The 24629-nt window shown below is 40.0% G+C and overlaps 1 protein-coding gene across 4 annotated transcripts in view; it reads right to left on the minus strand.

The window, feature by feature from the left end:
* Nucleotides 1-789: 789 nt before the first annotated feature.
* The window catches only part of Gas2l3 (growth arrest specific 2 like 3), a 32339-nt gene continuing 8499 nt past the window's right edge, over nucleotides 790-24629 (minus strand). The window contains exons 3-12 of one of the 4 annotated variants that reach the window (XM_031349528.1): nucleotides 23971-24049; nucleotides 23725-23793; nucleotides 23209-23256; nucleotides 21592-21760; nucleotides 19801-19916; nucleotides 16374-16515; nucleotides 12135-12198; nucleotides 11394-11532; nucleotides 6230-6337; nucleotides 790-3751 (exon numbers count right to left, since the gene is read on the minus strand). In XM_031349528.1, coding sequence (XP_031205388.1) covers nucleotides 2462-3751; nucleotides 6230-6337; nucleotides 11394-11532; nucleotides 12135-12198; nucleotides 16374-16515; nucleotides 19801-19916; nucleotides 21592-21760; nucleotides 23209-23232 — 2052 coding nt within the window. In that variant the 5' untranslated portion in view covers nucleotides 23233-23256; nucleotides 23725-23793; nucleotides 23971-24049 and the 3' untranslated portion in view covers nucleotides 790-2461. Of the gene's footprint in view, nucleotides 3752-6229; nucleotides 6338-11393; nucleotides 11533-12134; nucleotides 12199-16373; nucleotides 16516-19800; nucleotides 19917-21591; nucleotides 21761-23208; nucleotides 23257-23721; nucleotides 23794-23970; nucleotides 24050-24629 lie in introns of all 4 variants that reach the window. The other 3 variants (XM_031349529.1, XM_031349526.1, XM_031349527.1) reach the window with 3 other exon arrangements.

Below are 24629 nucleotides of genomic sequence, written 5' to 3' on the forward strand. Positions count from 1 at the left end.
GTGCTTTCAAGGATGTAAATATCGCCACTCATGATGCTCAGAACCGAAAGAAGTTTGGGAAGTTTTTGGCGGCTTTCTGTTGTAAGCTATCCTGAGCAGATCTTTGATTTTAAGCACACTGCTTGAGTAAAGATCACTGGATCTTTACAAAAGGTACTCTTGCTGTATGTCGGTCTAGAGAATGCCTGCAGCCAGCTACGATGCTCACTCACTTAATGATGGCACGTCTGTGTAAGCTATTTTGTTTGTGTTAGTAACCGTATTTGAAGGGGCTGGCGAGGAAACTCAGTCACAATGCTGATCTATCAATGTGAGACGCCCCAGAACAAGATCCTCAGTATGTGAGACACCCCAGAACAAGATCCTCAGTATCACAAAGAAAATAAAGGAAAAGAAAGAGGATGGAAAGGAGGTTTTAAAGGGAGGGTATTTGAGTTATAAAAGAGGAGTCAAGGGCTGGTGAGATGGCTCAGCGGGGAAGAGCACCGACTGCTCTTTGGAAGGTCATGAGTTCAAACCAACCACATGGTGGCTCACAACCACCCGTAATGAGATCTGATGCCCTCTTCTGGTGTGTCTGAAGACAACTACAGTGTACTTACATATAATAAATAAATAAATCTTTTTTTAAAAAAAAAAAGAGGAGTCAAAGTGCCAATTTTTTTTTTTGAGACATGACTCCAGTACATAACTGAAGATGACCTTGAATTTCTGATCCTTCTGCCTCCACTTTCCAAGCAATGAAATTACAAGCATGTACCTCTTAGACCTGTTTTTTTTTCCTAAAACTTATAATAACTGGTAATACCATAGTTACTTAACACCCTTAAAAGTTCTCAAAGTACATTAATAAACTTTAAATACTGACAAGCCGGTACATAAGTCATTTACAAGTATCCCTGTGGGTGGAAGGTGTTTATGTTGTCATTACATCATTGGATATTCCTGAAGAGAATCTGCCTACAGAACAGAAGGCACCACATACACCACAGTGTCTGCCGGGCACTGGGAAACTGAGCACAACATGGCTTTACTAATGAAGATGAACATAATTTGAGGCTCTAATTAAAATCGGCAGTGTGCTATCAAAAGAAATACAAGTCACCTAATAGGATATATGCGTTGTATCACACTAAGGCTCTCTTAATACCATCTTGATTTTTTGTATGTGTCACAATATGTAGTGTGCATGTGTGTATGTGTTTGTGTGCATATATGCATTCATATGTGTGTGTGCACGTGTGCAGGCATTTATGTATGGGTCTGTATGTAGAGAGACCAGATATTGACTTTTCATATTTTCCTACTTTACTAAGTAGGGTCTCTCAAAAAAGTTGGATCTCAGCCATTGGCTCGCCTAGCCAGCCAGCTTGTCTCAGGAGATCCTGTCTCTTCCTCCTGAGTGCTGGGACTACAGGCAGACTATCAAGCTGGCCCAGATTTATATGTAGGTATGGGGACCCAAACTCCAATCCCCATGCCTGCACTAGATGTGATTTATCCGTTGAGCCACTCCCCCCACCCCAATCCCTTTTAATTTTAAGATCAGTAAAACCTTATTCTGGTATCAAAACACATTATTTTAATGAAAAAAATTTATCTGTACACATAGGAAATGTCTGTTTAAAATATCTAAAAGCTGTTAAATGTTTCCCCACCGTAATGCACAGACCTCATCTAAAAAATAAGATATAAAGTGTCTAGATTATTAAAGATATTTTAAAAAAAACTTTAATTCTTACTAAATTTCAGCTTATGATTCAATAAGTTAACTTGCTTGAGTTTTTTTCTTCTTTTTATCAAAAATACTGGTTACAAAATGATACCAATATTAATAAAAGCCCAGTTTAATTAAAATAAACAGTCCTTTCTGATATGGAAAGAGTATAGAGATTTAAATAATAAGAATTCCATTTAATCCAGAATAATATCAGAGTAAGCAGCAGGAGCCATTGGTCCTTAAGATGGCTGGACCACGATTCCTGACCAATAAATTAACTTAGGTGCGCATTATAGCACATTGCGAAACCTTGCTGGGGTTTACTGTGTAGCCCTGCTTCAGCCTTCGGAGCTGGGATTATAGGCACACGCCAAGCAAACCACTGCATTGTGACTGAGCACAGTAACTAGTGTTTAAGAGCGTCAGAGTTGCCATTAGCAGATAATCTCCATAGTTAACACCTGTTCCAAAATATACCAACAATAGTTACAATTCTAGTAGTGTTCTTGGACTCTTACGTTCCCCTCAAACAGCAGACATTAGCAAGATGATACAGATCGGAACTCATACGTCTGTCCATCAACATGCCAAATGCACGCATCCTCTCCCTGACCCAGCTTTGTCCCATCTTGACCTCATGTCTGCAGCTTTCCAGACAGACACAAATAGGAAGATCTTTGGTGATCCTTGTGGATCGCCAGTCATTGATCACCCTGAGTTGTTGAAGTGACACAAGTGTATTTATTTTCTAAGCTTCTTATTTCCAGTCATAACAAAATAATGGTCATCCTCTTCCTTTTTCTTGGCAGTAGGGGTTTTATCTCGACTGTCTGCTCCCTTACCAGTTGAGGGTGGCTTCCTGGACGAAGCTGGTGGCTTGCTGCTTTGGGGAGGCCCTTTAGCGGAGTACTGGCTCTTCATAGTAGTCTTTGCTGACTTTGAGACAGTTGTTGTCTTGGTAGCTGATTGGGGAACAGTCACAATAGACAGTGGGGTACGGCCAGGAGACTTTGAAGAGCCAGGTCCCGGACTCTGGCAGACACCCTTACTCTGAGGTTGCCTTTTGGCAACTGAAACTGTATTCTTACCTTTCGATTCCTGAGTAGCTTTTGCAGAGGACCCTGAACACACAGAAGCTGGATCATTTAAATTCAATGTAGACTGAAGGCTTTGTGCTGAGACTGCCCCTGATTTCAGAGTTCTATCAGGTGGCTGAGACTGTGTCCCTAGACCTATGGCTCTGGTTTTAGAACTGGGTTTTGTCACTTTTGCAGGCAGCTGGAAAGGAGAAAGGTTAGGCCTTCCATGCATGGTTCCTTTAGGTAGCTTTGGGCACTTGGATGATAAATTTGTATGTGACTCATCTCTGGAAGAAAGATGATTGTGTTTCAAATGCTTTGGTTCAATTTTTCCAGGAGATTTACTTGGTAAAAGTCTAGACTTAGATAGGTCTCTGGAATTCTGGGCTGGAAGAGCCTTGGTCTGAGCAGTCTTGGGGAAGGTGACACATTTTCTCGCCGACACTGATGTACACTGCGCAGTGCTTGGTTTAGCCCCTGGATTTAGAGAAGCCGGGGACGACGATACACTGTTGGAAGGAGCATTCGTCTTTTTGGCTATGCCCTTCAAAGATGTGACCTTGGGATGTGGAAATGATGCTGGAGAATCGGGACGTTTAGAACGGGTAGACAGGGAAGCCAAATTACCTTTTACTGACGATGCAGGCAGCCGTGCACCTGGCGGGCGTACCTGTTTCTCCTTGCTCTTCAGAACACTCACTGGTGTGCCAGGTTTTAAATTTTGTTTCTGAAACATATTAACTGCTGACAAAGGGTTCATTTCTGGAGGCTGAGGCGTTCTGGCAGGCGAATCTGGCACACTTTCATTAGAAACTCCTTTTTGAAATGCTAAAATTTTTTGTTCTAGGGTAGCAAACTGCAGTATTCGACAGGGGTCATATTTCAGCAAAAACCCTTGCAGAGTATCCCAGCCTCCACCAACTCGGACCATAACATGTTTTCCATGAAGCATCTGCCCCAAAAATGAAAATAAAAAAAGTTAACAGGGAAACTGTGAGGTGTGTAGCTTCAATCTGTCCATAATCATGATTTGCATTTGCTGTGACCTGGGGAAACCCAAGTAGGTGCCAACAACTTTGTTTTCAAATTGACAGTCTCTCTCTCTCTCTCTCTCTCTCTCTCTCTCTCTCTCTCTCTCTCTCTTTAATAAATAATAAAATAAATAAAATAATAACCTTAATATTAGGTTATTCAACTAATGGTAAAAGCCTTTCACTTTGTAATACAAATATTTACAAATCATTTGTATCCTAAAATCCACACAATTAATATAGAAAACTGAAATAGCAATATTGTTCCATGGATTGAGCACTGACAGAAGGGAAGAAGACAGCAGAAAGCCTCATGGTAGACAAAAAAACTAATTAGAAAGGACAACTAAAACTTGTATTTTAAATTTGAAAGTTATAGTCTATCAATTTCATCTTTCAAACATTTATATAAGGCAGGAGATGGCTCAGCCGTAACAGTTAAGAGCACTGATTGCTCTTCCAGAGGTTCTTGAGTTCAAGCCCCAGCAACCACATGGTGGCTCACAACCATCTGTAATGGGATCTGATGCCCTCTTCTGGTGTGTCTGAAGACAGCTATAGTGTACTCATACACATAAAATAAATGAACCTTTAAAACAAAACAAACCACTTATAGAAGTCATCCTTGCAGATAAGAATGGCTCTAAGAGATTAAGTTATTTGTGGTCAGCCTCAAACCCACCAGGCTGCCCCTACACAGGTATTTTTATGGGGATAAAACAAACCCTGGCTCTGCCAATGTGACCAGCTCAGCTATCTGAGCTCCGCTTTACATTTTAGCTCTAAATCCCAGTCTGTGCACCTCATGTTTACAACACTAACTTAACTAAGTGTTGCTTACTCTTGGCCCTAATCAAAGAACATGCTCTTTGGAGTGAACCGTGTTGAATGCAGATCCACGGCCTCGGAGAATGCTGAGTACATGTAATGGATAAGTGTTTAGCACTAATATCACTTTTTTTCCACGTGTAAGAGGTTTAATCGAGAGGGAGAGAGGGGGCAGTAGCAGAAAGAGAAGAGGGAGAGAGCGAGCCACTAATATTATTTATTCCCTCTGAGGTTCAGGAAACAGACTGGAAGAGGGGGTGGAAAGGGAGTAAGAGTCAGATGACAGGAAGAAAGGCTAAGAAATTTCATCTTCTGGGCGAAACACAGCCATTGCAGTAATAAACCCCTAGCTGATGTGAATAGCTGTACTGAGTCTGTGTAGGACTGGGCCCATCAGTCAGGCATGGGTGGAGGAGGGACTTGGGGACCTCTCCCTGCTGACTATCTGCTAAGAAAGGAAACCGGAAGACCCCACAGTCACTTATCCCAAGTCTCTCTTCGGGTTGGTTTGGCTAAATAATGTTAACATAAAACTAACACGCTTCTATTTGCTATTGATTGCTTCAGGGAGAAGGGAAATTGCCTTCAATTGGACATCCACTGGTGACCTTTGCTAGGCTCCAATGGGAAGTTTCAATCCAATACCTACACTGATGGTCACGGAAGGTCTTAACTAAACTAATTAAGTTGCACAACAACCCCAAAAGCCATAAGGACAGGAAGGGATTGGTAGGGAAGATGAAATTGAGTTGATCAGGATGAGGCGAGATAACAAGAGAATGGAGAATAATCAGAACACATTATACACATGTGTGAGGTGTAAAGAACGCTAATTCAAAGATAGAAAGTGAATTGGGGTTTCTCTATGAGTTGGATCCAGGGGGGAATGTGAGGATTCTGTGTGAACTGAAAGAGATGTGGATAGTGGAACTGTGTGTTTAAGTACTTTTATACTGTGTTCCTGAATCAAGAGAAAACAGCTCTTACATTATATCAAAAGTAGAAAATTGCTAAACGGGTGACATTTTAATAACTTATCAACAAAAGGGAGAAGTAATCAACTGCAGATGGGACAAAGGAAGGCTATAATATGGGTATTCTCACCATACTGCTGTGTGACCTAAGACAAAGACTTTATGCTTCCTCCTGAAAGTATTCTCATCATGAATGGCAATATTTCTATTTATTTTCTGACTACTAATACTGATCTTAGTGGACATTCTATTTTGTTCATGTCTTCTTAGGGAATTGATGGAAAAATTAGTCCATTTAAGAAAATCTGAAAAATGCAGTAAAGTCCCAGAAGCACATTAATTTTATTCAATGTTTAAACAGTCTCAGCTGTCTTCTAGTTAGTTACTTGAATGTTAAAAGCATCTACTCAAACTCACTTAAAATTCCTGGAATCAAGCATACCATATTTCTTCCTGTACAGTGAAATTCTTCCATGAATAGCCCCTCTATTCTAATTTGTTTTAAAAGGTAAGGGGGGAATCCAAAGGAGGTTGGTAAAAAATGAACCCAATTCTAAGACAAATCCCATGAATACAGGCTGTCAACAGCAGACTTACCCTTATAAAGAGTATTTTCTCCCCTAGCCGGTACCGCCCTTCAGATAAGTACTCAATAGAAAATCGGTGGGAGCAGCTGCAAGGAGGGTCCTCAGCAATGTGTTTAACCTACGGTGAGAAATAAGCATCAGCACCCAGTGCTTACCAGGGAAAGTTCTTATTAAAACTTAAAATGCAATGCTGTTTGACAGGAAAATGAATCTCAGAGATAAAGATGGAAAGCCGGTTCAACTATATAATGTCTCTCCTACAGTCCTTGTTAACAGGTTTTGAGATCAGACACAGCTAGACCAGCAACAACGGCTAGTCGTGGTGAGGGCTAGGCCTTCCCCTCTTAGACCAACTGCAAGCAGGCTTGACGTCATCAACACTGAAGGGCGGTGAACGGATAAGACAATCAAGTCAACTCAAGCATACTTGCTGCATGAGCTCATCAGGTCTGAAATGTTTAAGCCATAAATAATTACATTTACCTCAAATCAAAGACTATTCAGTCCAATAAAGGCTAAGTAAGAGTTTTCACTTTTCCATTAAGACAGTGCTAAACTAGTAATGTGGGAATACCTAGATTTGTTCCAAGTTCCTGCTAAAATAAGCAGAGATGTATGTGTATGTGCTCAGGATTAGGTAAAACTATATCTCAATTCGAGAAGCATAAGGAAATTGAAGGGGGGAAAACCCTTACTTCTATCCCTCAAAGATCTTCTTTCATTTATTAAGAATATCAGACATGTATACAATGTATTTTGACTACATCTGCCTTCAGCTCCCCACTTTCACCTGCTGCCCAACACTTCTTCACGTTCCCCTCCAGACTGCGTGACTTTTTGTTTTTTTTTTTTTAAAGATTTATTTATTTTATGTATGTGAGTACACTGTCAGCCTTTAGACAACCAGAAGAGGGCTTCTGATCACATTAGAGATGTTTGTGAGCTACCATGTGGTTGCTGGGAATTGAACTCAAGACCTCTGGATGAATAGCCATTGCTCTTAACCTAGCCACTGAGCCACCTCTCCAGCCCCACGCCTTCTCTGATCTTTGATAATCCACTGCGCACACTTGGTGCTGCCATATACAAGTGGCTGCAGGCTTGTCCATTGGATCTTGGCAACCTACAGGGGGCCACACACCTGAAGAAATCCGACTCTCCCTTCCCCAACATCTATCAAATGCCAAGCGCTTCTGAGTTAAGGGTGGGACCTGGTGACCCCATTCATGCTAGAGTGCCAACTGGCTTAATCCTGTTGTGCAGGTCTTATGCAGACAACCAACTACTGTGAGCTTTATGAGCACACCAGTTCTATTTCACAATACTGTGCTGTGACCTCTGGGCTCATACAGTCTTTGGACCTTCCTTTCCTCAATGTTCCCTGAACCTCGGAAGATGGTAAAATTGTAGTAGCTAGGAAAAGAAATGCAGTAAATCCATATTTTACATTTTGAAATATGATTAAGTGAAAAAAAAACCATTATATATCTATCTTTCCTCCAGTCCTTGTTAACAGGTTTTGAAATCAGACACAGCTAGACCAGCAATAACGGCTACCTGTGATGAGAGCTAGGCCTCCCCCTCTTAGACCAACTGCAAGCAGGCTTGACGTCATCAACACCGAAGGGCAGTGAACGGATAAGACAATCAAGTGAACTCAAGCATACTTGCTGGTCTTTAGGCAGCATGAGCTCATCAAGTTTGAATTGTTGGGTTTTCTCCTCATATTTAAAAAAAGTTGGGCTGGAGAGATGGCTCAGCAGTTAAGAGCACTGACTGCTCTTCCAGAGGTCCTGAGTTCAATTCCCAGCAACCACATGGTGGCTCACAACCATCTGTAATGGGATCTGATGCCCTCTTCTGGTGTGTCTGAAGATAGCTACAGTGTACTCAAATAAATAAAGATAAATAATTTTTAAAAAAAAGTTTGTCTCAGAAAAAAAGAAAAAAGAAAACAAGCCTTTAAAAAAAAAAACAAACAAAGTCGTGCTTGGCATGCTGGTGTACATCTTTAATCCTAACATGCAGGAGGAAGGGGCCGGAAAGCTCCAATTGTTTGAGGCCAGCCTTGTCTACCTACTGTGTTCCAGGCCAGCCAGGGTGACATAGTGAGACCCCATCTCAAAACAAAACAACAACAACAAAAAAGGTCATAACTATTTTCACAATTACTTATCATACTAAATATATCATAATATATTCATTTAATTGAACTTAATCCTAATGTTTTAAACATCATCTTTGGATACATCCAATTTAGCTGTGCACTACAGAGATATTTATGATTGCCTTAATTATCTACCAAAAATAAGTTAACAATTACGAATTCAGAGGGTCTGATAATATTATGTTAATAGATTCTATTTCCTTATGGTGTTCACTTAACAAGAAAATGTGCTTGTAAACTACTGGGATTGGTCCCTGTAAGTCACTCAACAGAGTTCCTCTTGCTCACAGCCTGAGTGCATCTGCGCATGTGCACCCACATCCACGTCCAGCACATACATGAAACAAGACCCTGAAGGTTAAACTTTCTTAAGTTTATAAAATTTCACGTTCAGTTTGCATATTTAATTGGCTCCAGCCCAACAAACCAAACAGCAATTGTCCTATATGCTAAATATTAACCTAGGATATCTGCATATAATGTCCATGTATAGGTGGCCACTGGATGTATATATTGAAAGAGGTATGCTTGGTTGTAGGTCTCACAGTAAGAATTCAGGTCTGCGTCCAAATCAGAGCTTATATTTGGCAATTTGAAGCTGTTAACACTGGTGGCCATCGCTAGCAGAGCCTGCACAAGGTGATGAATGAGCTGTGGATATAACAATTTTTTTTCTAGATCTGTTAATTGCATAATTATCAGCACTGAAGGAAATAGCTAAAGGAAACAATCTACACTGAAACTGCCTAGTTTTCACTCTCCTGATGCCCATTTTTTCCACATACACATTTTTCATAAAATCTGCATTTTCTTCCCGCTACATAACTGTCATAGCAATCACATAAAATGATAAGTCTGTGACAATACTGAATCCTAATCAAGCCTTTGCCCCACTGGAGGGTTTTTAATATTACTTATTTTCTCCCATTATAATTAATAGTATAACAAACATTTTTGTTTATTTTTTACTGACCTCTGTTATAATAAAAATGAAAATAGAGTATGTTTGCTGCTCTTCCCCTCCCCCACCCCGGTTTTTCAAGACAGGGTTTCTCTGTATAGACCTGGCTGTCCTAGAACTCACTCTGTAGAACAGACTGGCTTCACTCAGAAATCCCCCTGCCTCTGCCTCCAGTGCTGGGATTAAAGGTGTGTAACCCAGGCTGGCCTTGAACTCGTAATCCTCCTGCCTCTGTCTCCTTCAGCAAATCCTACTGGTGCCACCACAACCAGCTGTTAGCTGCTCTTAATATCTATTTTCACAATTATACACTAGTTTTCATTAACAATAGCAATTCCTAAGTATAGTTTCACCACGATTTATACAGCTTTCAGTTTCCCAACTTTTAAAACTTTTGCTATTAGAAAAAAATGGTATTTTGTTGCTATCTTATTTTCTTAATTACTAAAGTTCAAAATTATACTTTCTTTTTGTATGTCCCTGCACATCTGCCCACTGAAAGTGTTTTTCCTATCAAGTGTACTGTCTCCACATAATAAATTATATCGAAATGTTTTATTTAACAAAATATATTTCAGTTTCCTTTGTTAATTATCATTCTTTAAGGCCTCATGAAGATTTAAATAACTTGTCTACCATATTATTTCTGCTTCCCTTTCTGATACTTATAATCATCAAATATATCAATAATATAGGTAAATACTTTTGAGCTAATAAAAGCTTTTCCAACTGACATTCTTAATCTGTTTTACAAGGTAATCTTAATATTTATTCTATTTTATTTTGTGTGTATATATATATGTGTGTGTATCAGTGTGATACATGTGTTTTCTATGTTGGTCTGTATAATGCGAGTGTAGGCACATATGCAAACTCTTGTATGTGGAAGCAAGAAGTCTATATCAAGCGTGTCGTCTTCTCTTTCTCCTCTTCCTCCTTCTTTTTCTTCTTCTGAGCTCATCTATTGGCTGGATTGGTGGGCCAGGGAGCTCCAGCAAACTGAGTGTCTCTGCCCACTCCCTCCCACCCCGCAGCACTAGGGTCGCACACATACACACCTCCACAGCTGAGTTTAACATGGGTGCTGCAGAGCTCGGTCTCTCATGCTTGTGCAGCAGGCTCTACCACCTGCTCACCAGGCTACAGGCTGAATGAGTTATCAAGGAAATTAATTAAACAAGAAAAGAAGCATTACTAAATATTTATTACTAATGATCTCTTTTTATTGTCAAATAATTTCCTACACTAAACTTTTCTTTAAAATGCTACAAATCTTCTAGTTATTCTAAATTACAGTCCCAGAAAATGTTTGATATTCCACCCACCTCCATCACTTATATCACAGTCACTGAAGAAGATTTAGAACCTAAAGAATTGATTCTATTTATTCTACAGAAGGAGCAGGTACTGTTGAGAGAACCTTCACAACACGGCCCACCATATAACAATTCTGCATATTGTCTGTTAGGGACAATGTTCAGAGAAACCCATCAGTTTATCCTCGCAACTTTTGTCTGCCTCCTCCGTTTCCCCTAGCATCTGGGTACCATCCATTTAACCTTGCCAACCACCTTGGATCTGTCTCTCCCTCACAATCCTTAAGTCCTTAACAGGACTTCCAAAACATGGCTTACACTCATTCCGCTTGCTCCACTGCTCACCACTATGACCAAATTCAACCTCTCATCACCTCACGCTTGGGCTATTACTATAAAACAAATGCAATATACAACCAAGAAAGCAATCCTTGATTATTTACAAGCCAGATTATAATGTCATCATATTTACAAAGAGAAAAAAAAAAAGACCCATTTCCTTCTTGTGGCCTTTACCTGTCATTCTTTGAGCATACATATATTCTTCACACACACACACACACACACACACACACACACGAAGAACTCAGAGAGCGGAGGTTAGTAACTGGGATATATTCTGATTGGAAACCATCTTCTTTTATATACAGTATTTCTAGTAGCAATTTAAAAATACACAAAACTATAAAATGTCACCTGGCATAGTCCAAAAAGCACAGTGCTTACTTACAGCTTCATGTAGCTCTTCTTGCTGACAGCAGGATTTGGGGATGTTGATAGACTCTTCAAGGCCTGAGGCATTAAGCAAAGTCTCTTCCAGCTCAATTTCTTTCTCAAGTTTTACCAATACTGGTGGCTCAACTCCGTACCTGAAAGCAAGCCGGGGAATCTGATCGATCATTCAGCGTAGACCCAACTATAACTCTGCAGATCAAGACAGGTAAGGTTTTGTTTCTGGAGAAAGTCTGTATGGCTCTTCTACAAATTGTCGCAGAGACAGCTGGACATCCTTTTTAATGTTTCAGATTGCCCAAAACTCAACTACAATCTCCATATCACAACATATATCTGGTGTTATGTAATATTTTCAGTTTTTTTTCCTGGTATACTGAAAGGCAGCTTTAAAACAAGCTGGCAGGCAGGCATGCAGGACACAGGGGCTCAGCCTTCTTACCCAATGGGACCTGCTCTGCTTTGAACTGCATGTTTTTACCCTGTTCTTAATCCGGAAATGTTAAGGAGCATTTCCACAACTTCATGTGAAATGAAGGCAAGGTGAAAGAAGACAACAAATGCTGCCACATGCTCATGTAGATACAAATAAATAAAGACACAGAAAGATAAAACAGAAAATCGGGTTACTCCATTTTAATCAGGAATCATGTCCTTTGGGTACAGAAACTATGATAAAATTTAAGTGGTTTAAAGGTATTTATGATTTTGAAATTCTGAAATGTTGAGAAATACGCACCTTGACACAATCCGACCAATCTCAAGAAGACAAAGGTACACCTGTCTGGGGTCTTTATGTAAAACTGGGGAAAAAAAGAGCATATGTTTTAAGACTCAGATATAAGACAGGAAATACATTCTGACAGAGGAGAGAGTATAAGAAAGAAAAATGAAGACAGCAGGCTTACTTGCCTAGAGAAGACTCAGAAAGCACATTTTTATTGTCTCTATATAAATATTTCTTCTGTGCTAAAATAATTAAACTAACAAGCAAAAAGGAATGGACAGTGGCCCAGGGTGTTTACTTGTACAGCATTTCAGATTTTAGAACCTATGGACTTAATAGCAGTACAGTATAGTAAGGGCTGGGGAGAAGGCTCAGTCATAAAGGTCAAATAAAAGACCCGGAGTTCTGATATCCAGTCCCAACAGCCAAGTATGGTGCCACACATCTGTAACCACAGTGCTGAGACCGATAAACACAGAAGATCCCAAGGCTCAATGGCTGTCCAACCTAGACAAACTGATGAGCTCCAGGTTTAGCAAGAAATCCTGGCTCAAAAATAAGGTGGAGAACACAGCCGACACTTGACCTCTGCTCTCCTCTGAACACATTACAGTATAGATCTCTCTGCTGGAGATGCTGTTCAAAGAGACATGTCATCTCGACTTTATATAGTTCTCAGACTTTACAAAAACAGGAAGGAGCAATTCCTAACTTACACTCTGAAGCCTCATTATCTTCAAAACAAAGGCAGAAGCCGGAGAAAGATATCAAAAGAAAACCAAAAACCAGTATCGAAGCCTCACAGATATGAACGTAACCATCTTCAACACACTGGCCACACAATCCAGCAGCATGCAGTGGACAAGTACAATTTATGCCAGGAATGTAAATAGTTGAATATATGAAAATCAACCAATCTAATTAATAGAAACAGTGGCCCTACATCACACAAAAAGGAGATAACATACAGATTAAAGAATTTCAAAGAATCTAACACCATTTCAATGTGTGAAAAAGACAAAAAAGGGAGGGGGATTTCCCAATCTGATAAACAGCATACATGAAAAACCCACAGCTAGTAGCATCCTAATATCGTTACATTTAAGGTAAATGGTGGAAGCCCTTCCTCCTGAAGCCAGGCTAAAGATAGGAGTACCACTCACTTCAGTTCTGATCAACATCACAGTTTGTGGCCTCAAAACAATACAAGATAAACAGGTAAAAACCTGCATTGCCTTTGTTAAGCCATGGTACTTAGATACAACCAAGTACAAAAAATAAAGAGACAAACTTAAGAAAGGTTAAATTTGAGACTGGAGAGATGGCTCAGCAGTTATGAGCACTGATACTTTCAGGGGCTCCAGGTTCATTTCCCAACATCCATAGATGGCTGGAAACTGTCTAAATTCCAGTCTAAAGGCATCTGGCCTCCCAGGCACCAGGTACATACATTACATGATACACAGACATACATACAGACCAAGCACTCATTCATATATATATATATACACACACACATATATATGTGTGTATACACATGTATATATATACATATATGTATATATACACACATATATGTATATATATATATTTAAAAAATATATACATATATATATGTGTATATATATACACATATATATTTGTAAAATATGCAGTAAATGTAATATATAATAAAACAAAATTTAAAAAATTTTAAAATTCTAGACACCCAAGGATACTATAAAGTGGAAGATGAAAAAATTATTTGCAAATTATATTTGATGGGGTATAACATCTAGATACACACAAAACCTCTGCAGGTCTATTAAAAAAAATAAATGATGTAACTTTAGAAGTTGAGCAGAGGAGAAGGAGCAGAAGTAGAAGGAAGGAAGGAGAAGGAGAAAGATGAAGATTAGGAGGAAGAAGAGGAAGAGGAGGAGGAGGCAGCAGCCGGACACTCTTCACAGCCCGCATGCTAGCTTCCCCAGGACAGTGCCTATGGCTCTTCTACCTTTCCACAGTAAGGAACTTTGGAATCCTAACCCAGTGCGCAGTGTGTTCTGAGCACATACACTGACTGCACCAGTACAAGAGGCAGCCATTCCTTGAAGTATGAATAGCATCTATTACATACACAAATCCTCTGAAACAGGTCCTGCTTGATACATTGCTCAGGCCGAGATTGTAGGTGTGTACCAACATGCCTGGCTGTAACGTATTATTGTTTAAAGCAACAGAAAAAGCCTCCATTCGAATTTAACATCTACAGAAATAAAGGAATTTATCATGAAATATTTCAAACCGGTTTTTATAAATATCCCAAGGACTTTAAAATAGTACATTTCTTTCATAAAATTACTTTGAGTGACAAGCAGATGTTTAAAAAAAAGAAAAGAAAAGAAAAGAAAATTATCACTTCAATGCCTACAAATGAATTACGGGTATTGACAGTATTTTTCTTAGTGCTACACTACCCTTCAGCACTGCTGGAAGATGTCTTCTACATTTAAAAACTAAATGACTATCTTAGACCGTTTCAAAGAGCGAGCTACAAAGGAGAAAACTCAAAGCATTCCCCCTTCCTTTGATCTCAAGTGGCTGGATGCCCACTTAATCAGCTTCATTGTGGGTAACAATCCGCACACCTGGGCTTACAGCTCAGCGGCCTCCAAGGCAAACCACTGCGCCCAACTCTACACTGGGCAAGGGAGGCAGAAGCACAGGGAGCAGGCTGCAGCCCGGCCAGCAGCAGGCCACACTAGCAAATCCAACCAAGAGTCTGTTTGCAAAAGCCATCACCATAAATCAGGAGCTGTAAACAGCGTCAGTGATAAAAATCTCTGTCTAGAAATACAATGTCCCCTTTGCGGTAAAGCTCTTATCACAGCATTATACATTCCGTGCATGTGCATTTCTATACATGCATATGTATACACATACACATCTGCAAATGCTTTGGAGTGTGTGTGTGTGTGTGTGTGTGTATGTACGTGTGCCTGTGTGCATGTGCACATGTGTGTGTGTGTGTGAATGTGTTTTTGTGCATGTGTGTGTGTGCTTGTGTGTGTGAATGTTTTTGTGTGTGCACGTGTGTGTGTGTATGTGTGTGTGTGTGTGTGTGTGTGTGTGTAAAACAGCCAGCCAGATGCTCCATTAGTATTATATAGACGCTTCTGCTGACTTAAGAAAACGAGAAATTGCATCAACAATTTTTCAGTGGAGCATGTTTTTTTGTTGTTTGCTTGCTTGTTTTTTTGAGACAGGATTTCTCTGGGTACCACTGACTGTCCTGGTACTCTCTGTAGACCAGGCTGACCTTGAACCTCTGCCTCCTGAGTGCTAGAATTAAAGACATATGCCACGACCACCCAGCTTGGAGCATGATTTCTTTAACGAAATGTCAAAAACATCATTCTTTTTAGATAGTAAAGATTGTTGGAATTTAGTCTAGGCTCTGCCCCACAGTTACCTGGCAACAGCCAGGTATTCCTGACTCACTGTAAAAGGGCTGCTTGCCCCTCCTCTCTCTCTTGGTCTCTTGCTGGCCTCTTGCTTCTGCTTCCCCCTCTCTTTCCACATGCTCATGGCTGGCCTCTACTCTCTCTCTCTCTCTCTCTCTCTCTCTCTCTCTCTCTCTCTCTCTCTCTCTCTTTCTCTCTTTCTCTCTCTCTCCCTGCTTTTCTCTGTCTCTACTCCCTCAACTCCCCTCCCCATACCCTAAATAAACTCTATTCTATACTATACCGTGGTCATCATCATCATCATCATCATCATCATCTGGCTGGTCCCTAGGGGGAAGGGATGCCTTAGCATGGGCCCTTCCCCCACACCTGACTGCACATCAACCAAACATATCCCTTCTCCCTTTATCTTTTTATAAAACACAACAAGGATGGCAGCTATTATTTACAATTAAGTCTGAATACTAAATGCACAGTTCACCTGTTATTTCTGTAATGATCTGGGTAAAGAGGAATTGCTAATAATTTAGACCTGCTAGAACCAATCTTCAGGAAAATAGTAGATCATTACTACAGGATCTTCTGGCAGCCAACTCAAGAGAATTTTAGATATGTAAAGCCCATTATAATAAGGGAAAGGCTTACTACGTTTGATTAGTATCTGCTTCTCCCACTCTTTCACATATAAATGAAGTATGAATTGTATAAGTAACTGTGACATGGCACTTTGAGTCACTGTTTAGAAATGAGGGACAGACACACAACCATCCTAACAAACACTGACAGCTCCGACAGCAACAGCTCTTACCTAAACCTTCAGACTCAAAGAGGTAAGTTTCGTCAACCCCGATGTGTCGGCACCAGTGAAGAAAGTTTGCGGTGTTGTCTCTGGCGAAGAATGAGCCTGAGGCAGCATCTTTCTTACAGGGTACTTTGCTCATTGGAAAATTCTAGAAAAGACATGAGGATAAACAAACAAACAAACAAACAAATGATATTTTCATTAGGTGCTCATCTCAGTATGACAAAGTAAATGTTAAATGTATTAAATGTACCTAAAGATGGTACAGTTTGGAAGGAAAATAACTGTCTTCAAAAATGATTTTCAGGGCTGGTGAGATGGCTCAGCGGGTAAGAGCACTGACTGCTCTTCCGAAGGTCCTGAGTTCGGATCCCAGCAACCACATGGTGGCTCACAACCACCCGTAATGACATCAGACGCCCTCTTCTGTTGCGTCTGAAGACAGCTAGAGTGAATGAGGCCAGAGCAAGCGGGGCCGGCAGAGGTCCTGAGTTTAATTCCCAGCAGCTACATACATGATGGCTCATGGCCATCTGTACAGCTACAGTGTACTCATGCACACAAAATAAATAAAATAAATCTTTTTTAAAAAAAATTATTTTCTTCTTTTACATAAGTGTTTTCCAGAAAAAAGATTCCTTCAAAAATGATCTACTCAAAACTAGCAGTAGATTCGAGCTTTCCTAAACCTCTTTTTAAAGCAGCCCAAGAACCTCAAAATTTAAAATGGCAGCCTGGAAATTACAAACCATCTACAGAGTGTTTCTCCACCCAGTTCAACGTGCACACAAGACTATGCTATGCTATAGTTTAAGAAATTCTCAGTTTTTGCTTTCTTCTTCAGAAAGACTCATGAAGCAAGAGGCTATAAAATTCAGTAGATGCCCATCTTTAATTCAGGTTCTTTGGTGACCACAGTCTCAGAAAACCCTAAGCTTTTATTTTTGCGGGTTTAACTGTCTGGCTCAGGAGTACTGTGACATTTCTGCCACAGCTAGGGCCAGGAAGTGGGGAGTTCTTCTGCTTCTGAACTTGGATGTTCATAACAGTGATGCTTATAATGCAGCAGGTGCAGCGGCTCTTTCTCCACCACTGCCAGTGTCTCTCCCTATTGCTATGACCAAGTCTAGGTGTCTCCTTCTGGGTGCTGTTATTTTCCAGAACTGAAATAGCCTTCATGCATGATTAAATACAGAATATATTATCATTTCCAAAAATATACAAGTAAATATAGCAAAATACAAAAGTGATTTGTATTAACTGAAATCCTCTCACTGACATTTCAATAGAATATCTCTGTGCAAAGTATGCATGTGTACCTAGGAAATGTCATACAGACACAATCCTGCAAATTGATGGGTGTGTGTGTGTGCGCATGAGTGTGCATGCATGTTTAAAGTATGTATACTGGATAGGTTGTGGGCATATTTAAGACTTTAAAAGAATACAATTAAATAATCATTTCTAATAAATATATAATATTTCAATGTGTTTAGATACCACGATTTGTTTTTATATCTCTATTGATAAACAATTTATTTTTAACTTTTGTATTATTTTTATCTGTGCTTTTCTTAGAACAAATTCCAAGAAGTAGGAAATTTTACATACCAAAGGATATACTTTCATATTACATACATGGATACCTATGTGCAAGTATGCATCTATATATATAGATATCTTGCCTATAGCCCTCAAGAACAATGACACCATTTTATATTTCACTAATAGTATGTCCAGGCTCCAAACTCTCAAAAACACTGAACGTTTGATAAAAAAGAAAGATTAAAAGCCTAATCTACTTCAAATTATCATTTTAAGTTTATCTTTTTAAAAAATGCTATATATTCCACCAATATTCAAAACTTTACCACCAAAGCAGCAGATGAAGGCTATAGATATGATGATGATTATGATGACGATGATCATGATGATAAAAATAACAAAGAAGTGACCCGTGTACCATTGCCTTAGGGTTTCCATTGCTGTGATGACATACAGTGATGGCAAGTGAAGGAGGAAAGGGTTTATTTGGCTTATATGTCAGTATCAACTGTTTATCACGGAAGGAAGTCGGGACAGGAGGGTAGGAACCTGGAGGCAGGAGCTGATGCAGAGTCCCTGGAAGAGTGTTCTCACTGGCTTGCTCACCATGGCTTGCTCAGCCTGCTTTCTTATAAAATCCAGGACCACCAGTCCAGGGATGGCACCATCCACCATGGGCTGGGCCCTCCCCCATCAATCACTAATGAAGAAAATGCCTTGCAGCTGGATCTCATTAAGGCATTTTAAAATAGAAGTTTCCTCCTTCCAGATAACTCTAGCGTGTGTCAACTGGACATAGAACTAGCCAGCATGGCCAAAAACAGCCACAAACCCTTTCTCACATAACCATATAGAAGGCTGTGGATGGTTCTATCTATGTTTTTAGGATCTAGCTGCCGGAGATCACCTATAGCGCATCAGGGTATCCTAGATACTATCTATAGACTTAATATAGTGAACATTCACAAATAAATGCCACAAGGTAAATATTTATGTGGTTGTTGTTTCTGGTATACACATGCTTGTGTACCCACATGTTGTGGACCACCCTGGTGGTTGTTTGTATTTTGATGCTAGTTCTGCTTTCTCAAGAGGGGCTGCCCCAACAAGAAGAGGACCGTGTACTCATGTGATTTCGTGAGAACCTTCTCCCCATTTTAACTGGTCAAATAAAGTCTAGAGCCTGTGATTGAGCAGTGGAAGGGAAAGGTGGGGCTGGAAGTTTTAGAGAAGAGACAGAGGATGACAGAGGAAGAGGAGGTAAAAGGAAGATGGAGCAGAACCACATGGCCTAGAGAAGCCACAAGTAGCAAGGGATCACATAGCTGGGGAACAGGGTAGTGTAGTGGTACCTCTGCCCAACCTAGGCGTGCAACGTATAAATATTGTAACAGAGTTGTGTGTTATTTGCACAGACTTATTGGGGTTGGGGATTTACTGCAACACCCTCAATGTGTGTATGCTCATAGAGATTTGGTTTTTAAGACAGGGTCGCTCAGTGAACCTGAAACTCACTGACTTGCTAGGTGGGCTAGTGAGCCAGTGAGCCTTTGCGAATCTGCCTGCCTTTGTCTCCTAGCACTGGAATCACAGGCACGAGCCTCCATACCCACCCTTTACATGGCTGCTGAGGCTCTGAACTCAGGTCCTCATGCTACATGACAAGCACTCTGTATGTTACATGTTTACTTGTTACATATAAGCAGCCGAGCCAGCCATCATCTTCCAAGCCTCAAGGTTGTTTCTACCTTTAGTTTACAAATATTACCTTTCAAATGCTCAAAAAATGAAATCCACTTTTAAAGCCAGTCATAGCTGGAAATATACAAGCACGAGGGACAGTGAAGAGTAGAAGCGAAGAGCCGACTTCCCTGCTGTCGATACTCACCCCTGCCTCGTCACAGTGACAGGCTTTCACCATGTTCTGAAGAACGTTGATTAGCTGGCACAACAGCACTCCATTATCAAGTTCTTCCAATAATCTTTCGGCCTTAATGTCAACACCTAAAAGCACATTTTAAAGCTAAGACACATCTAGAAACAACAAATTCAAAAACAGCGGCTACAACTTTAATACAATCGGATAACAGCTAGAAAACTAAACAAATACCAGATGAGACACTAAGTTACCACTCTTAAGTGGTATATTACGACAAGTAATGTTGAGCCAAATCAAAGACAAAGAAACAGTTGTACTGCATGAAGTTTAGGAAAAACGTATGTACGCTTATGTTAGATAAATTCGCTTCACATTAATATCACTTGTACAAGAAAAAAAATGTTCTTTATAGATAAGATGGATTTTGTTGTAATTTATAGATTAAATACAGGAGCAGAATAACTGGGGATATCGACTTTTGCCTCTAAAATAGCTTCTTTAAAAAGCATTTTACATTATAAACTTTAAAAGCTTTCCCATTATCAAGTGGATACCAGACAAAACCAGAGAAACTGCTTATTATGTGTTTATCTTGGGAGGGCCTCAGTCCATCTTTAGGCTTCTCCTTCTCATGAAAATCTCAGCATGCTATGTGAAAGTCGAGAGCTAAGTGATTTGAGGGGCTCAGGAGAAAGCTTACTCAGGACTCTGTGGTCCTGAGTTTGGGTCCCCGTAACCTACATAAAAGTGAGATGTGTTGGTGTGCCTGTGATGTAGTCAGGCAGGGTTCAGGAGCTTGTAGCCAGCTGGGTTGGCATGCACATGATCACACACACATACTCACACACATGTATACACCCTCCCACACACCTGTACACATGCAGACACACATATACATGCACACACACACATATACATGCATATGTATACATGCACACATACATACATACACACATACTCATGCATACATACAGATGCACATATACACATACCCATGTATTTATATACAAATATATGCACACATATTCAAGCATACATACACCTGCACACATGCATGCATACATATGCACATATACACATGCACACATACCCAAGCATATATATATGCATATATACACATATACATGCATACATACACATGCACATATGCACATACACATACACACATACATACATATACACATGCACACATACCCATGCACATACCCGCATATACACATGTACACATATCCAAGCATACATACATATCCACATATCCACATGCACACATACATGTGAACACATACACAAAACAAAAAGTGATATTTTTCCCTCAATGGGAAGAAAGTTCAGAGCACTCATCACAATCTTGAATAAAGTAAGAAATATGATCCCAGGCATTCTCCAAGTGGCCTTTTCTTTTTTGTTTCCTTAGCTTCTATCCCTCCATGTTTCAGAAACTGCATTTATTTTTATATAACCAAAGTATATCTTCCACTTATAGCCTTATGGCTTATTCAAGATTGGGGTAAATCAGTTTTTAAAAAACAACAAATAAATAAAAGCAATATTAGAAATATACATTTTTTAAAAATCTAGTAATATTAAAATAAAACATTGTTTACTCAAAATGATTGGCTACGTCAGTCAAATCTCAGGTTCCCTCTAGTTCAAAAGCCAAGGCTCAGGGTGAGAGTATCTTTTTGATTATATACACCGTGAAAACAAAGGACCTGACTCTGTCACTCACTTGAGTATGCCTGGCATCTGGAACAATCAGTCACTCCGTAACATAAAACATCAGTGTCTCTGTAAGCCTACCTAGTAACCCAGATAACCAAATAGAGAGGTCTTCCTGCATAGGCAACAGAGTGGCTTCGTGCCTCACAGCTATCCACTCGTCATACTGGCATACATCAGCCAGTCCCGGGCCATGTCTGGGAGTCAGAGGACACCTGGGACTCAGAGGTAGATCTTCCCCAAACCACACCTAGGAAAAACACCAACCAATCATTGCTTAATGCCACCATAATCCACACATGACTATGCTTAAATAATAGCCATAGGCCATCCAGAATAAGCAAAACCGTACCATCTCATAGAAAATACATAAATCGGAAGAAAACTGGACTATTTGGAATGTTTTTAGTATTTAATACAGTGGTTAATGTCGACAAACACTAAATTAATGAATGGATTCTAGTGTAGAGACCAGAGAATAAAAATTCAACAAATAGTAGGTTTTTTTCTCCACTTGTTAGCCTAGGAGTATTTTATTAGTTAAACCCTGCACCTTAGCTATAAAATGTGTTAATGACCCCTGCCTAACAAGATACATGTCTGCAGCATCTCACACTGGCCCTGATAGACAGCAGAGAATAAACAAATGTCTGTTGAGTGGATGAGTGAATGTATGCATAAATGGCTTCTGCAAACTTCAAATCATAACGGTGATGTTTCAAATATTTATTATTTGTGTGTGTGTGTGTGTGTGTGTGTGTGTGTGTGTGTGTGTGTGTGGTGGATATTAGTAAGGTGCCCAACGAGGCCAGGAGAGTGTGTCAGCTCCCTTTGAGCTGGAGTTGCATGTAGCTATGAGCCACTTGATTTGGGCTCTAGGATCAAACTCAAGTCCTAAGCTGTGATCGACCCTTAAGCTCTGGCTTCCCAATGCATTTATTGGCAGCTAACTGTATCTCTCTAGGTAGAGAGGTTCAGTGTGCCTTCTGTCTTTAAATTAACATTTAACTATTCACCGGGCGGTGGTGGCGCACGCCTTTAATCCCAGCACTTGGGAGGCAGAGGCAGGTGGATTTCTGAGTTCAAGGCCAGCCTGGTCTACAGAGTGAGTTCCAGGATAGCCAGGGCTATACAGAGAAAACCTGTCTCGAAAAAAAAAAAAAATTGACTATTCTATTAATATCTGAAGAAAGAAAACAAAAGAACAGAAAGGCAATAAATACAGCAAACGCAAACTTTAGACTACCATGGTTTCTGTGGCACAGCTAGCTTTGCCCAATCATAAACAGGAGAGAAAAAAGACCTACTCTTAAAAACTTTTAACTTTAACATCCATTGAGGTACAGGCTCACTTATAAAGCATATGCTCAATTATCTAAACTAAGCCTTGTACCTTGTATTTGTTTTCTACTAAGTGTTCCTTCAACTGCAAACGTGGACCATGTCGTAAGGAGGGAACACTGTAGGACACTCTTTTTATTTTTCCCCAGGTTGACCCACTAACCCCAACCTTCTTTTGATCCTTTCAAAGGTCTAGATCAAGTAAAACTCAGAATCAAAATCTTCTCAGAATGAGAAAGTCAAATGCAGTATGCCTATCGTTAAAATGTAGTATTAAAAAACAAATAGTCATGCCATAAAAAGAATTATATCAATAATATCAATTCAGACTTTATCTTTTACAAAAAGAGAACTTACTTGGATTGCAGGCTGCATGGCCATCTACACTGAGATGAAGCTTCTGTTCTGGAGAAGGAAGATGGCATTAGTTCCCAGATTATGAGAATGAGGCACGTGACTTCCTGCCTCTTTGACAGAACACCTGAGACCTTCACATCTAGTCAGAGTAAATAACAGTGAGAATTTAGCAGTGACTCCTCACTTCTGCCTGCACAAGGGCACATGTTACTTGACCAAGAAAGACCTGAAACACTTCGGTGTACCATCCCTAGTGCTACAGAGAATTCATGGCAAAATGTGCCTCACAGAACAGTCTCCCTGAGCCTTTTCCTGTATACAATAATGTAAAAGGAATGTAAATATAACTCCCCCCAAAACCGATACTGAAACTCAGGCGTCTCTTTGTGCTGATCACATCTCTATGAGTCATATGGACTTTACGAATCACATGCTTAGCCATTAGCTTTTTCTGCTAGATAAGAAGATAGTAAAGTTAACCATCCATTTCAACTGTGACTTAAAAATACTCACTACCTCCCTGTGATGATCTGTCAAAAACCAAAAGAAGTGGCAGCGTTGGTTCCAAAGCTCTGTTCTTGGAATCTACAATGGAAAGACAAACTTTAATAAATTAAATCCGACCCATATAATTCTTTAGTGGGTTTGTAGGGAGAAAATTAGTGAAAAGCTTAAAGATTATATAGATTATATAAAAGCATACATTCATTGCTTGTTTATAGCAGACACAACATAAAACTCTTGATAAGGCTAAAGAGTTACCTATTTCCAAAGTTATGTCCGCCCGAGCACTCTCATACACCCTCTCATGCACGGTGCCAACTAGATGCTGCTGCGTTCTCTAAGGAACAAACAGAACCCAAGCTAAAGCTAACTGAAGAGCTTAGGGCCCAGCCCCACTCTCTCTGCAGAAGGCCAGAGACCACAGGATGCCCTTTCTGACCGCGATTCTCCTCTCCTCTCCGCCACAGCAAAATGCCAAAGCACAAGTGAGCATTGCTAATGAGCTTGTTATGCTTCCCACCAGTTAATTCAGCAGGGAATACATTTTCCTTTAGCATAAATAACCCTTTGTCCCCAACAAAGGTTCACAGTATGAAGCTTCCGAGATCATTTCTTTAAAAAAAAAAAAAAAAAAAAAAAAAAATTAAATAAATAACAGCAGCAAAGAAGCTGTTCCCATTAAAAAGAAGTTCCACATAATCAGACAAGGGCTCTAACAGTTGGAGCTGCCGACTATCAACAAAAGAAAGCTACAATTATAAGGCGTGTGCGCACCCAGAACAGTGGCACATTCACAAAGGAGCCGTCCCAAGAATGTTCAGCAGCTGCACTTTTATGGAAAATTCAACAGATTCAGTTTTAGGGAGGAAAGTAAAGAATTTGGGGACAATGGTCAGTCACTTGAACTTTAGCAAAAG

This window comes from Mastomys coucha, unplaced genomic scaffold (assembly GCF_008632895.1).
Source record: "Mastomys coucha isolate ucsf_1 unplaced genomic scaffold, UCSF_Mcou_1 pScaffold4, whole genome shotgun sequence".
NCBI classification, from domain to species: Eukaryota; Metazoa; Chordata; class Mammalia; order Rodentia; family Muridae; genus Mastomys; species Mastomys coucha.